Source organism: Oreochromis aureus, linkage group 17 (genome assembly GCF_013358895.1).
Source record: "Oreochromis aureus strain Israel breed Guangdong linkage group 17, ZZ_aureus, whole genome shotgun sequence".
NCBI lineage: Eukaryota > Metazoa > Chordata > Actinopteri > Cichliformes > Cichlidae > Oreochromis > Oreochromis aureus.
Genome location: NC_052958.1, coordinates 33,337,636 through 33,351,438, shown reverse-complemented (window position 1 = coordinate 33,351,438; position 13,803 = coordinate 33,337,636). Strand labels below are relative to the sequence as shown.

The 13,803-nt window shown below is 40.2% G+C and overlaps 1 protein-coding gene across 2 annotated transcripts in view; it reads right to left on the bottom strand.

The window, feature by feature from the left end:
* The window catches only part of LOC116336354 (collagen alpha-1(XXIV) chain), an 85,975-nt gene that overhangs the window by 14,507 nt on the left and 57,665 nt on the right, over positions 1-13,803 (bottom strand). For both annotated transcript variants that reach the window (XM_039600987.1, XM_031760211.2), the window contains 17 exons: positions 11,793-11,846; positions 11,654-11,698; positions 10,874-10,918; positions 7,968-8,021; positions 7,238-7,291; positions 7,071-7,124; positions 6,827-6,880; positions 5,126-5,179; positions 4,639-4,746; positions 4,082-4,135; positions 3,773-3,880; positions 3,235-3,288; positions 2,674-2,727; positions 2,475-2,531; positions 1,684-1,737; positions 1,034-1,087; positions 399-452 (listed from right to left, as the gene is read on the bottom strand). In XM_039600987.1, the coding sequence (XP_039456921.1) occupies positions 399-452; positions 1,034-1,087; positions 1,684-1,737; positions 2,475-2,531; positions 2,674-2,727; positions 3,235-3,288; positions 3,773-3,880; positions 4,082-4,135; positions 4,639-4,746; positions 5,126-5,179; positions 6,827-6,880; positions 7,071-7,124; positions 7,238-7,291; positions 7,968-8,021; positions 10,874-10,918; positions 11,654-11,698; positions 11,793-11,846 (1,011 nt within the window). The remainder of the gene's footprint in view (positions 1-398; positions 453-1,033; positions 1,088-1,683; positions 1,738-2,474; positions 2,532-2,673; positions 2,728-3,234; positions 3,289-3,772; positions 3,881-4,081; positions 4,136-4,638; positions 4,747-5,125; positions 5,180-6,826; positions 6,881-7,070; positions 7,125-7,237; positions 7,292-7,967; positions 8,022-10,873; positions 10,919-11,653; positions 11,699-11,792; positions 11,847-13,803) is intronic.

Below are 13,803 nucleotides of genomic sequence, written 5' to 3'. Positions count from 1 at the left end.
AAATATTAGAGAAGCTTAATCGTGCATTCAGGGTGTGAGGAAAAGCTGCAGTTCCCTGGTTGCTGTCCAAATTTCATTGCTCCAAGCCTTTTTTTTTCTTCAACCGCCTGCTTTCTAACTCGATGAAGTAAGCAGAATTCTACCACAGCTGAGCTAAAATTATCTAGCGTGACAAGCAGCTTAAACATCTGTACCAGCATGCTCCTGTGGTGACAGCTAAACGATGACAAATTGGGGATTTTGGTTAAATCTGTTTGCATCTGGTTTTGTACATTTTCTACTGTCAGGTGTAAATCCATCATTCCACGCAGAGAAGAGACCAAATTTAGTGATTCCCTAAACTATTCACATTATTGAAAAGCTGTATTATGCTGTATGTGAATGCTGTCAAGTCTCACCGGAGCTCCTTTTTCTCCTTTTGGGCCTGGTTCTCCGGGGGAGCCTGGAGATCCCTGTGCGAAGGAAGAATACACGATAAAGTAAGCAGAATATAAACACACAAAATATTATCAAGCTGTCTAGATCTATATAAAAATTATATTCAAGATTCAAGATCTATATAAAAATAAGATTCAAGACTACTTCTTAATTGAGTCAATTTTAACACTCCACAGTATATACAGTATATCCCACAGTATAGCTCCTAATCTAATAGGCAATGACCTGTTAGGAGAACAATCACACTCTCAAATTGGATAAAGAGTTTTGATTTAAAGATGTACTTATCTGTCACCCTTTGGAAGAGCACATTTAGATATTTCATATATTTAGCATCACCACAATAAGGCCAACACACAGTAGAGATATTTAACTGTGGGTACATGTAAAAAAACAACAGATTAAATACAGTTGCTACGGCTGTTTACTGACTGTGTGGGTTCTCTGCCATTAGGTCATGGTAGTCTTAAACTTGAAAATAAAAAGGCAACCAGACTTCTTTAAGTCTTCTTTAACTCTCATCCACGAGCCTTCTTCAGTCTAAAATTTCAGTTTAGGTCTTTAAAAGATTTTAGGCAGCTGTTTACTGACTTACCGGTGGGCCTTGTGGTCCAGAAGCCCCACGAGGTCCAGGGGTACCGATATAGCCCTGAAACATAATTTTCAGATTTGATAAGTAACTTTTTATTTGTGAATAATACATACACGTCATTCTCAGCCTCATGCCCAAAAGCATAATTAATGCGTATACCCAAAGGCCTCTTTTCCACCTGCAGTAAAGACTCAGAGGCTCCATAGTATCAAAACTAGGATTTTTTTATATTATCTGTAATAATATAAACTGAATTAAACTATTTCATCCATTTACTTAACTAACCAGTCTGTATCTGCTGCGTCTATCTTTTGTACTGTCTAAGGAAACTATAGAATATTACAACAAAGAAAAATGTATCTAAAAACTAAAATGTTTTATATGTTAACGACAATGAAGATTTTTTAAGTTGGAGATGAGTTCACAGACTAGCATAAACCCCCCCAGTTAATACGTTGCCATCACTGTGAACTTGTGCTCAACTGTGTGTACTTTTTGGGAAAAAGCAGCAGATTTTCTCAGCCTTATTGCTTGGATTTTGGTAATCCTCTCCAACATGTGTGGTCTGCTCTTTATGCAGCGTGGAGTATAAACAACAATCAAGCAGACTGAGCGGAGTGCCGTGTGCCTGACGTTTAATGATTCTTTTCTACCTGATAGCCTTCATCCCCCGACTCTCCACGCTCTCCTCGTTCCCCTGGAGGCCCCTGCGTAGACAATGAATGGACACGCATGAATGTGCATACTGCATATACGTACATGCCTGTCTTTTACCTGCACAGCTTCAGTTGAGCTGGGCACCTACTCAGACTCACTCCCCACATATCAAACACATGAATCTCTCTGAACGTGACCTACAGGGTACAACAAAACAGAGGCCGGCATTGTATCGCTTATACTATACACTGCAATTCTGTGCCAACTTGAAAATTCAATACTACTGACGTGCAGGCAGCCAATACCCCCGGCTGCTCATGCAGTGTAGTTTTTGTCAGTAGTCACGTCCATTGCAGGGGAAATGCATCTTAGAGAACACAACTGTTGTATAACTGCAAGACTCCGGGGTTTCCAAAGCTGCTTTATGCTGATCCTCCTTTGATATTAGTCTAAGAATGAGTCACTGCTGAATTCTTGTGGTGACTTAGGTATTAGGAAGTAAACTTGTATTCTTTAGCTGTGCCCTGTGTGTGAGGTAGCTGTTTTCTCTGTAACTTCTCAGTCAGTAACCAAGACAAAGAAGGTTGATAATCGCTTCATGCTCATGACAGATTTAGGACAAGAAACTTTAACAATCATTTTTTATAAATGAGTGCATTTGGTGCTAAAATCAGGAGCTGATCAGGATTAAATTTTATATCCAGTCTCAATCTGGTATTTAAATTGCTTTGAATAAGCAGAGCAAGGAGAGTTCAGAAAGGAGAGTTTAAAGGAAAGCAAGACCTACTGGTTCACCTAAGGGCCCTGGCAGTCCTGGGGTCCTGTTGTCCTCGCCCGGGTAACCCTGGGATGTAGCAAACGCAAACATACAATCATAGATGGATGGATGTAGATTGCAGGCAGATAATTTACTACTTTAAAGAACTTTGAATAAACCTAAGAAATCTAGTTAAGGACATTAATCACAAATTCAGGTATCAAATTACCTTTTCACCTTTGGGTCCTGGCGGGCCAACAGGCCCAGGCTTTCCAGGGTGCCCCTAAAAGGAAAAAAAGAAAACCTGATTATTGTACGTAATGGAGCTGCGACACTTTCGCTAGCTTTTAATCAGAATTGTTTGGCATAAACAAAATTCCTTATATTATGTCAGATTCAATCAAGTATGAAGAACTCTAAAAGCACACATGCAAAAAACATTAGCAACAAGCATTAGGCTCTATTTGTGTAGAATTTGTAAAGGTATTTTCTGATATCTAGTGTTTTTGAGGATATCTCAGGCTACCGAGAAAAGCAAAGAAAGACGACTGATGTGTCAGTCGTCCTTCTTTGTTCAATAACTGTGAGTAAAGTGTTCTGACATTAAAACATCTCAGGGCACTGTACTCATGGGGGGTTTGTGCGTTTCTGAGCATGTGTACATATGGTTGTTAAGTTTTCGTGTGTGTGTGTTTATCCCACATGGTTTATACAATACACATTCATGTATACATGAGTGAAGACAAAAAGACTGTTCTCATGAAACCAAGTTTAGAAAAGAAAAACTTACTTGGTATCCTGGAAGTCCTGGTTGCCCTTCTATCCCCATGACTCCAGGCTGACCCTGGAAACAATGCAGAAAATGCAAAATAAGGCCTTGAATCAGTCATGGTGCTTTTGCTTTGCTTTTTAGGTCTTCTCCAGATAAATATATCTTTGGCAGGCTTATAAATCATTGATCCACAGCTATGTCAAAGTAGTCTCAGTGGTTCTACTGAAAGGGGAGCTGAAAAAATGTCTGGCATCCTCCTAGCTTGCCATCTCTCACATCTTCTTGTTTTGGTCTTAACAGTTTGCTTTGGTTTTAAAATTCTGAGTTTGACTTCAGCAGTATAAAGAATTAATTATACACAAGACACAAGATGTGTCTTTTTTTCCCCTTTTTTCTCTCTAGCCCATTACAGCTAAAGGTTCAGCTGATGCAATTCCACAGGTTCAATTAACAAACATCAGAGACTGCAAGCCACACCTTCAATATAAACTGTGGCTTGCAGTTTTCAACACCTACATCCAAGGAGCTCCAAGTAGAAGAAGATATGGGAACTTACAGGTGGGCCTCGAGTTCCCCTGGCACCTTTCAGTCCTGGCTCGCCCGGCTGGCCGATGTCTCCCCGAGTGCCAATCTCCCCAGCAAGACCAGGAGGACCCCTCTCTCCCTAGAAAAGATTGTAAATATAATTAAAAGACATAAAAAATATTATTATTAATAAATCTTGCTGTTTTTGTTTAATTGTAAGCAGGCTACTTTAAAAATAAACTATAAGACTACATCACTCAGTGGCTCTCTGTGTTAAATGTGCCCTTTGTGTTAAATTGAACTTGGCTGGGAAACATATGGTGTTGAACAGGATATTTACTTTCTTTCCGTGCCGTCCTCTGTTTCCTGGGGGACCCACTTTTCCTTCTGGACCCTGTAAAGCAATGGCCAGTAAATTATATTGCTTAAAATACATTCTAAATTACTTAATGGTGTATCCCAGAACAGACTGTCATATTCTGGATTCTGTCTCACTTCATTGCCCGATGTTCAGATCAAACACTAACCAGCAGATACTGATACACTAGACAAATCAGTAGCTCTAGTCTATACTGTTGTTCTGAGCTCTGAATCTGCGTCCTTCCCTCCAGATAACAATGACCTTCTTGCTCCTCGGCACCCATGGCTAGACTTGGATCTGTATCTCCAAACACCAAGAACCTAAGATCTGCAGCTATCAGACCATGCTACACATCCAAAATCTCTGACAAGGTAAATTTATTAACCTAGTAGCAAAACATTTTTATTGAAGAGCAGAGTGACCCCTACTGGGAATCAAAGGCATTATTTACAGAAATGTGTCTCTAGATTTCCCTCATTTACATGAAGTTTGCTGTATTATCTGAAAGTTAAACTTTGGGAACAATATTAACTTACGCGGAAGCCCTGTTTCCCAGGCTCTCCGGGTGGCCCCAGGGGTCCAGGATCCCCTTCCGTCCCTTTCTCCCCTGACTCCCCAAAAGGCCCACGCTCTCCAGGTTCACCCTGGCAATTTGACATAGAAAGAGGAAAACAGGCACACAAGAAAAGAGTAAAAGTAAAGACAATTCAGCAACAATAGAATAAGCTTTTATTATATTACCACTAGAAAGATGGAAGATTTGGGGCAAACTAACATGACTTTCACCCCCTTCTGTAGATTTTAATATCATACTCAAATCCAGCATCAAATTAAGTGGATATACTAAGTAATGCAATGAGATTCAATGTACGACTGGGATGACCTTATTTTTGAATCCTGAGCTAATCTGCGGATGTTCTAACATTTTGATTTACTGTCATAGGGTCAGTCCTGCTAAAATAAATGTTTTGGCTCCCTGGTTTATTTGATCAGAAATAATCAAGAACACACAACTCAACAAACCTTGGCTCCATCTTTTCCCTGAGGTCCGTCTTCACCAGGGGGACCGGGAGGACCCTTAAAACATAAAAACAGTTTTAAAAAATCTGCTGTAAAAAGTTAGAAATCAGCAGTTACCATTACATCTCAACTCAATTGCCGAGAAAACTACAACGCATCTATGAATTTTTACTTCAGTTTTAATTGGAGCCGTTTATGAAATAGACATTGATTCTTAGTAACAGGCATGCTGCTTCTTGAAATCCTCGGCAAGTTTAAATAATACTCTGCACAACTTCATATCACTTGGTAACACAAGATTGTTTAATAATTTGTGTAACCTGTGGTTACGTGTGATAAAAAAAAGCTCTGAGCCCAACCTAATCCAACCTGCTGCATGCATACAATATACTTGCACATCACTTCAATGTGATGAGAACTAGAGTGGGTATTTACTTACTCTTGTATTTATAATGTGTTTGTTTAAAACAAGAATACATTAGGGGTTAATTATTTTCGTGTAGGCAAAAGGCAAAAATCATGCCGCACTCTCTAAAATGGAAATAGATTCATGAAAAATTCAAATTATGTTGAAATCCTCAATATAATCATTTAAACTATAAGACCTAGACCTCATAGAACATCTGCACTAGTAAGATCTCCAGGGAAACAACCATACTGCCACATGTCACAGATGATCCAGGTTTTTGTTTTCCATCCGAGTATTTGATAATCGGATAACTTTCATTGAATTTTGAAAATTCCATTCATTCACATAACGTGATTAAACAATGGGATCACACCAGATCCAATACCAGTAGATTTCAGGCCACACATACGTACCTCGTTTTAAAGCAAAGACTGTATTTGAAAGCTGGATGAAGCCATCAACTGAGGGATGTTGCACTTTGAATGGAAGCAAGTCAATTACAATGTAACCACTAAAACACATCCTGCTTCATAGTCTATTTTACTGTAAATGGGACCATAATTTAGAAAAATGAACATAGTGTGGAATAAAAAAAGATATAAAACTAGTGACTGTGACCATAAACTCAATGGTTTTCTGAGGTCATTAAGTTATGTAAGAACTGGTGTTGATTTTTGGTTTTTTGGGGCTTCTTTCCTGTAATAGACTATACAAACTGACCTAGATTTTTCACATGAAAGGGGTTTCCAAAAGGAATGCAGATTCAGTTTGCTTCCTCTCAGACATTTTACATAATCAAAATGGTTTTATGTACATACGAGGAACTTAAAATATATGAAATGATGAAAGGAAGGTAGAGACTGGGGCATAAAGTGCGTGTGTGTTTGACAGAAGCCGCTTGGCCTCTCTACTGCTGACAGCTTATATTCAGTACTCATGGGCTGCATCATGCCTTTCTTTGCAATAAGCCTCAACCTAATGAAACACTTATCTAAAACACAATGTTTTTGAATGGATCTTGGACATGTTAAAGAAATCTGCACACAGACAGCCAGCCAATCAAAGCTCTGCCTAATTCTGTGGACAACACAGGAAGATGAAACTAAAGCAGTCTAAGTTCCATCTACATATATATAGTTTATACATCACACAAACACTTTTGTGTTTCTACTTTCTTCTGGCAAGCAGATGAAACATCTCTGTCAGAATGAGGGGGGTGAGTAAATATACAACTGGGTTAGGGTTACCCGAACACAGGGAAGGAAGGGATTAGCGAACTGTTTGCAGTCACTCACTCTCATTCCCTCCTGCCCCTGCTCCCCTTCAGCTCCTGGAGGCCCAACATCACCCTACAGGGAGACAAAACACAACAAGAAGCTGGCTGGAGGTCAGAACACACTTACATATTTGCATCACCCGCTGTTTCACTGAGGATAGATTTATCTCCAGTAAAAAGTGGCTGAGTGTGCCCATTGATTTGCACATTGGTGGAGAAGGAAGAAGGCAAAGGTTCAAGAACTATAACAAGACAGTACAAACCTTTGCCCCTGGCTCTCCAATGGCACCTGGTTCTCCCTCTAAACCTGGTAAACCCTACAATGATGGGAAAGAGAACAATAAGAAATATTTCATTTGTATACATTTGGATAGGATTGTCAAATAATACTCATAATCAATAAAGCAGATGAGCATTTAATGTAAAGTACTTCAGGCCCTTGTTCTCCATCAGGTCCAGCCTCTCCAGGAGGTCCTCTGGGTCCCTGAAAGAATAAGAACCACCATGGCTAAAGCACACAAAAACAATGATTCAGGAATCTCATTAACTTCTACATCAGGAACTTAAAACAAAATAGAACAAAATAGATATAATACAAAACTCTAGCATGTAATGCCACAACTTTTAATTACATGTCTAGTCCAGAAAAAGAACTGAGAGATGAGATTGTCTGGAATAAAAAGCCTGAAGACCAGCCAAACACACAGGATGAGACCTATAACATAAACCGAGCCTCTAGCATTACAGAAAGTGCTCACCCTTATAAATATCTGTATCTGATTGTTTGACATTCCTCCTGCCCGTGAGGGGACTGGAGGAGTTCCAGGGAAATGAAGAATTTGAAGACTAATCCAAAAAGGGAGGCACAAGGTGGGGAGCATTCAGGTGTGGGGAAGCAGAAGAGGGAAGAAAACAAAGAGAATATCAAATACATACTCCCTCCCTCGAAATGATTCTCTTTCTGCTAAGATCAGAGCTTCTCGTGTGATTTAAACTGTAACAGCTTCTCCCTCGCGAAACCCGTGCGAGCATCTACAGGCGAGCACGTTCTCCCTGCTGTCATTACACATACCGCTGAAGGTGTTTTTCACAGCATGCGGTTTGTTTACAGTTTCCTGTAACAACCACATCAATGCAGCAGTAAAAAAGCGCATACTTACTGGTTCACCTTGGGCTCCCCTCTCCCCGGTGCTGCCTGGAATACCTGGTTTTCCCTGGAAACATAATCATGAGCTCAGTGGTGATTCACTCAAGCATCCTGTGTAGTTAACAGAAGTCATGCTCGGCTTCTCGTCATTACCAACACCACCATCATTATCACCACAATTTCCAGTGTGGCCACACACACGCGATGACTGAGTTTAATATTTCAAGGTTGCCTGACAGCTACAGACACAACACAGAAACTCCAGGATGAGATTCTGTTTGTCGTAGTCCAAACATTGTATAGCCAAGACACTCCAATTATGTGACCAATGGCATTTGTTTTCATGCCTGTGAGCTAAATCTGCAACATTAGAAGTTTTGTGGCTCATGAAGCAGAACAGGTCATCTGCTAATTTGAAGGTTGGTGGTTTAATCCCTGGCTACTCCAGTCTATGTGCCAAAATATTCTTGGGCAAGATACTGAACCCTGAGTTACTTCTGGTGCACTTATCGAATAAAGTATTTAGACACAAAAAAGGTGCGTATGTGATGAGACGTGAGGTATAAAGTGCTTTATACAAACAAGTCCATTTACTATTTAATTCAACAAGGTTAAGTCCTTTGGATATTAATTTAGAGCAGCATAGCTGGTTAAAAGGACATTCAACCGCTAAAAATCATTTACTGGCATTCCTGAATGGAAACATAACTGTAATTTGGCATCTTAATCCAGAAATAATAACATCCTTTACCATTTACTATCATTTTGATTAAAGAGCTTGTGCACAATGGTGGTTTAACCACTACAGAAACATAAAAAATGATTTTGTTAATTCCCAGTGCTGTCAATTTAGGGCAGCTGTAGCATACCCCTTACACTGACTGGTCATAGCAATTATTATTCAAATTTTGCTTCTGTCTACTGAAAAGGTTAGACACAAGGGAAAAATATGTTTTCAAACTGTACACAAGGTGAGTGAAATGAACTAAGGGGAGAAGTACCAAAAAACACAAAAGCCAATGACAATTTTCAAAGTTCACTTACTGTTAAAAAACAAAAGCCAGTTAGAGTAATGGTTTAAAAAAAGAGTGTGGACCACAAAAAGATTTATGAACAGCAGTCACAACCACTGTCAGCTGCTTCAACTTAACAGAACTGCCTTCGACTGTGAGCTTCATGGGTCCTGACATCACAGATAGCATTGTTTTCTCACTATGATTCAATTGCTTCTTTTTTTTCCTCTTTTTTTTTGCACAGAGAAAATATGAATTAGAATAAGTGACAAGTTTTGAGAGATATTTTATTGGACACAAGATGGCGCTAAGACGTCAGAGTTGGAAAAATGGAAACGCTGCAATAAGGAAAGCTAGAGAAAGTTCCTTTAAAAGAGTGCAGCAGCAGCAACAGTGGGACAAAAGCTACTGTCAGCAGTAACTCCTCGCTGTGAGGTGAGGATGTAAGCTGTGTTTGGAAAGCACACAGGTCGCAACTAGTCCCAAGTTGGTGCTTGTTGTCCCGTCCAAAGGATGGCACGAATGTACTGAACGAGTGTTTCGTTGTACTGATGGCTGAGTGAGAGAGAGAACGCAGGCCCAGACGCGTCTTTGTATGTGTTTGTCTGATAAGAATGATTACTAACAATCCCAAAGTGTCAAATGTTCAGCCAACACATGATTTGTGGGCAAGTAAAGAAGCTCATTTGTCAGTGGAAAATGAAGACGAGCCAAACAACAGCACGGAAAGAAATGGAGGTGATAAACAGTATATATATCTATATCTATCTACATATACACATACACACACATGCATACATATTAGAGAGAGAGATAGCGAGACAGATAGATAGATCTGCTGTGAAGATCATCACTCCATAATTAACCAGCCCACATGGAGCTGCCTCTGATCTCTGCTGTTTACATGCTTTTGCCATCTGTGGATCAGTTATTGCAGCCTTTCAAATGCATCATAACTGCAATTCATCATTTTATCAATAATTAATTGTAAAGACCAAAAAAGGGAAGAAGAAAAAAAACCTAGGGTTTGCTGGCAGGAGGCTCCTAAAATCTGCCAAAAGTCTGACTGTGGCGTGACCTGCTGCATCTATTTGTTCAAATATCCCACTGAGTATTTACTGTCACAGCTCTTTGATCAAAAAGACTGGAGGATAATTGTAAAAAATTGTTAATTTTCTCATGTTCTTTAAAGTCTCCTGATATACTAAAACTCAAAAAGCCAGTATCTGTGACGCCGTCATTTAAAAGTTTAACATCAAGAGTCGGAGGGTTTGATCTGTGGTTGCTCCACTCTGCATGCTTAAGTATCCTTGGTGAGATACTGAAGCCTGAGTTGCCCTCCATGCTTTCGCTGGAGTGTGAACGTGTGAATGTTAGATATAGCGAGCACTCAGACATAGAAAAAAGTGCTGGAATAAATGGGTGATTGAGCAATGTAATACAAAGTGCTTTGAGTGATGAAACAGAGTAGAAAAGTGCATTCCATTTCTCTTAATAAACCCTTATCCAATCTGCAAACACGAAGTGGATAAACAGTGAAGAAAATGGATGGCTGTGATTAAATGAAATGAAACAGGTCTGGATGAATGTCTTATTTGGACTTTGAACACTGTAAACGGGCTTAAAGTAGTGAAGATTTACTCCTTATTTCTTAAATATAAAAGAAGGAAATTGTGTTAGCAACTGAGTCATAATAATTTTAGTACCGTGCAACGTGCGAAACCCTGCACCCACGCCAGACGAACAACAAGGAGCACATCAACACAAGCCGATGAAGAGCGCAGAGTGTGGATTGTTAGTGCAATAAAAAGATTCTTTATGATAGCTTTAAAGTAGTATTATATGCTGATGCTTCTCAAAAAAAATCTAAAGCTTTAAGAGACAAAAAGAAAGAAATATTACTCACAGCCTTCCCAGGAGGGCCTCTCTCTCCTGAATTTCCAGCCTTGCCCTTCAAGAAGAGAAATATACATATGAACAATTAACGTGTATTGAAATACGTTAGGTTAACCCAAATCAAATCCATTACCATGTCTTATGGTGATACAGCTCCAGCTACTACCGCATAGCAGAAAGAGGGAGCAGGCATGTTTGACATTGACGGCTCAAACATTGAGTTTTGGGGAATTTCTCTCAGATGAAGACAAAAATGTGAGTGTTTTACAGGAGGAATAAATAAATGTGTTGTTCATTTATCTTTAACTGCTTGATGGTTTCGGCACAAAACAGCCCAAGTGTTTACTTTCATCCTGCTACTCCTCATCTTATTGAGATCAGGTTTCTTTTACTACAGACCGCCAGCAGCACAGGCGAATTGCATTTGCGTCTAACCTGCTACAGGGCCAACGAGACCAAAGCCCCCCTCTGAAGATAAAAACTGATTAAAGTCTCATGGAGCTTGTGCACCGGGCAAACCGTTGTTGTTCTTGAACCTGTTTGAAATCAGACGCACTCATGACTTTTCCATGCGGTGAATGTGCATTTTCAAAAAGGGGGGCGTGCTTGTTGGCTTGTCCGATGCAGCTGGATGACGCCTATTTTATGAATTTTTGTTTATTCTTGGCTTCAGACAAACAAAGCTACATGTAAATGTACTCAAAATTCTTCAAGTATATGTAAAACACACAGCATTCCCCATCTCTCTCTTATACAGATGTGAAAACACGTTGACCTAAAGACTACTTACTATGAAGCCTGGCTCTCCTTTAGGTCCGATCTCCCCCTTTTCACCCTGAAAAACATTTGGAACAGGATTTAGGATAAAGCCTCAGCTAACACACAGGAATTAGTGTCAGTTTCCTACTATATTTATACCATGATGTTACCTTGATGCCCTCAGGACCCAGTTCTCCCGGTGGGCCATCTGGACCTCGGGGCCCCTGTGCAAAAACAAGACGAGCCACACCACTGAACATCACTCAACAAAGAAAGAACAGTACGTTGAGCATCTAAGCCAGGGGTCCCCAATCTCAGTCCACGAGGGCCGGTGTCCCTGCAGGTTTTAGATGTGTCCTTGATCCATCACAGCTGATTTAAATGGATAAATTACCTTCTCAACATGTCTTGAAGTTCTCCAGAGGCCTGGTAATGAGCTAATCATGTGATTCAGGTGTGTTGACCCAGGGTGAGATCTAAAACCTGCAGGGACACCGGCCCTCGTGGACTGAGATTGGGGACCCCTGATCTAAGCTCTCACATGCCATCTATGGGTAATGAAACAGCACCACCAGCAAAGTAATTAGTCTGTATTGTTTGTCTGTTCCAGCCTGATGTAGCAGCCTCCCACGCCCACAGACATCCAGGGGTTTCACAGCATTGTAGCGCCACCATACAGAGGGTGACAATGATCTATAACACCGACACCCTCAGCCCCCCTCTTTTTTTTGCTCGTGTCCATGCTTTTAGGCCCTTCAGCTTATCTCTCCATTGAGTCTCCCCTTTTATATCTCTTCCTTTGAGGACAAATCTGCTGCTATTTTGCACGAGCCTCTCATGTCACTCTGCTCTTTTATCTTCCTCGTAGGATTTATTGTTGTATTCTTTTTCCTTTAGTTCACCTCTCCAACCTCAGTCTTGATTTAAACACCATTGAGTCATATACTTTTGCCTAAACTTTCATGTTATAATGGATGCTATGTTCATTTATCTGGTCATAGGCTGGGAAAAAACTTTTCTTAGTGGCACGGACACTGACTGAAGGCAGGTGACGTACATTCACCCCTGCAGTGTGGCACTGAGGTCGCGGAGCAGCAAAATTATGACAACACTGAGTTGCCATAAGGTTTGCTGTCATTTTAAATGTCAGTGCACCTGAATGCACAACACAACTACCATCAAGAGCCTGGACTGTTATTGATGTTTTTGAAATATGTCTTGCATACTGGCTGCAAATAAACCACAACGTCACTCTTCAGTCATCTGACACTCATACACACAGAAACAAACATGAACTATATGAATGAAAAAAACTGCATTGTGGGTGTTTTACAGCCCAGTAATGTGGCCCAGTAACAGAATGTGTGCACTTTAGCTGCTATGTTCAACTTCCAATAATCACAGATTTGAAACACTGATATTTTTGTAAACTACAGATTGTTTGATTTGCCTCTATAAGCAGGGGTGCACATAAGTGGTCCGCAGGTGCCATTCGCTGTCAAAATAAAAGACGTGCACCAGATAAGAAGTTGCAACGCGCGTTTGTGAACATAAGATTTTCTGGAGGAGGACAGACATTTGTTTAGAACTCTTAAAGATGTCGAAGAAGCAAGCTCCTTTAAGCAATTACTTTGGTGTTCCTCCACCTCCAAAAAATGTCAGAAGGAGTCCGAACTGCAAAAGAAGCGCGTATTCTCGGAAAAGTGGTTGCAGGAGGTGAGCTGGCTTCAAACAAATGATGAACGCACAGAGATGTGGTGCAGAATATGCTGTGAAAATCCCACTCTAGCAGACAAAAATAGTGCCTTTTATATGTACGAAAACACGCGTTGCAACTTCTTATCTGGTGCACGTCTTTTATTTTGACAGCGAATGCGCACATGCGGACCACTTATGTGCACCCCTGTATATAAGAAGTCTCACAACTGACCAGACGTTGACTGAAATTCACATTTTTTCATGTTTTTTTAAGTGGGAAAACAGACAAAGCAGTTATTTAGTTGTTTCAATAACAGCTGGTTTTTAATGATTTACTTTAGTCAGTTTTCTTTGGCCCACAATGAATCACATGCCTTTACAATGACTGATGTATTTGACCTCAACAAAGACAGAACTGACACGTGTCAATTATGTTAAACAACTCAAGTTGCAAGTGTTGTATGTCTTTCTGGGCAAAATATG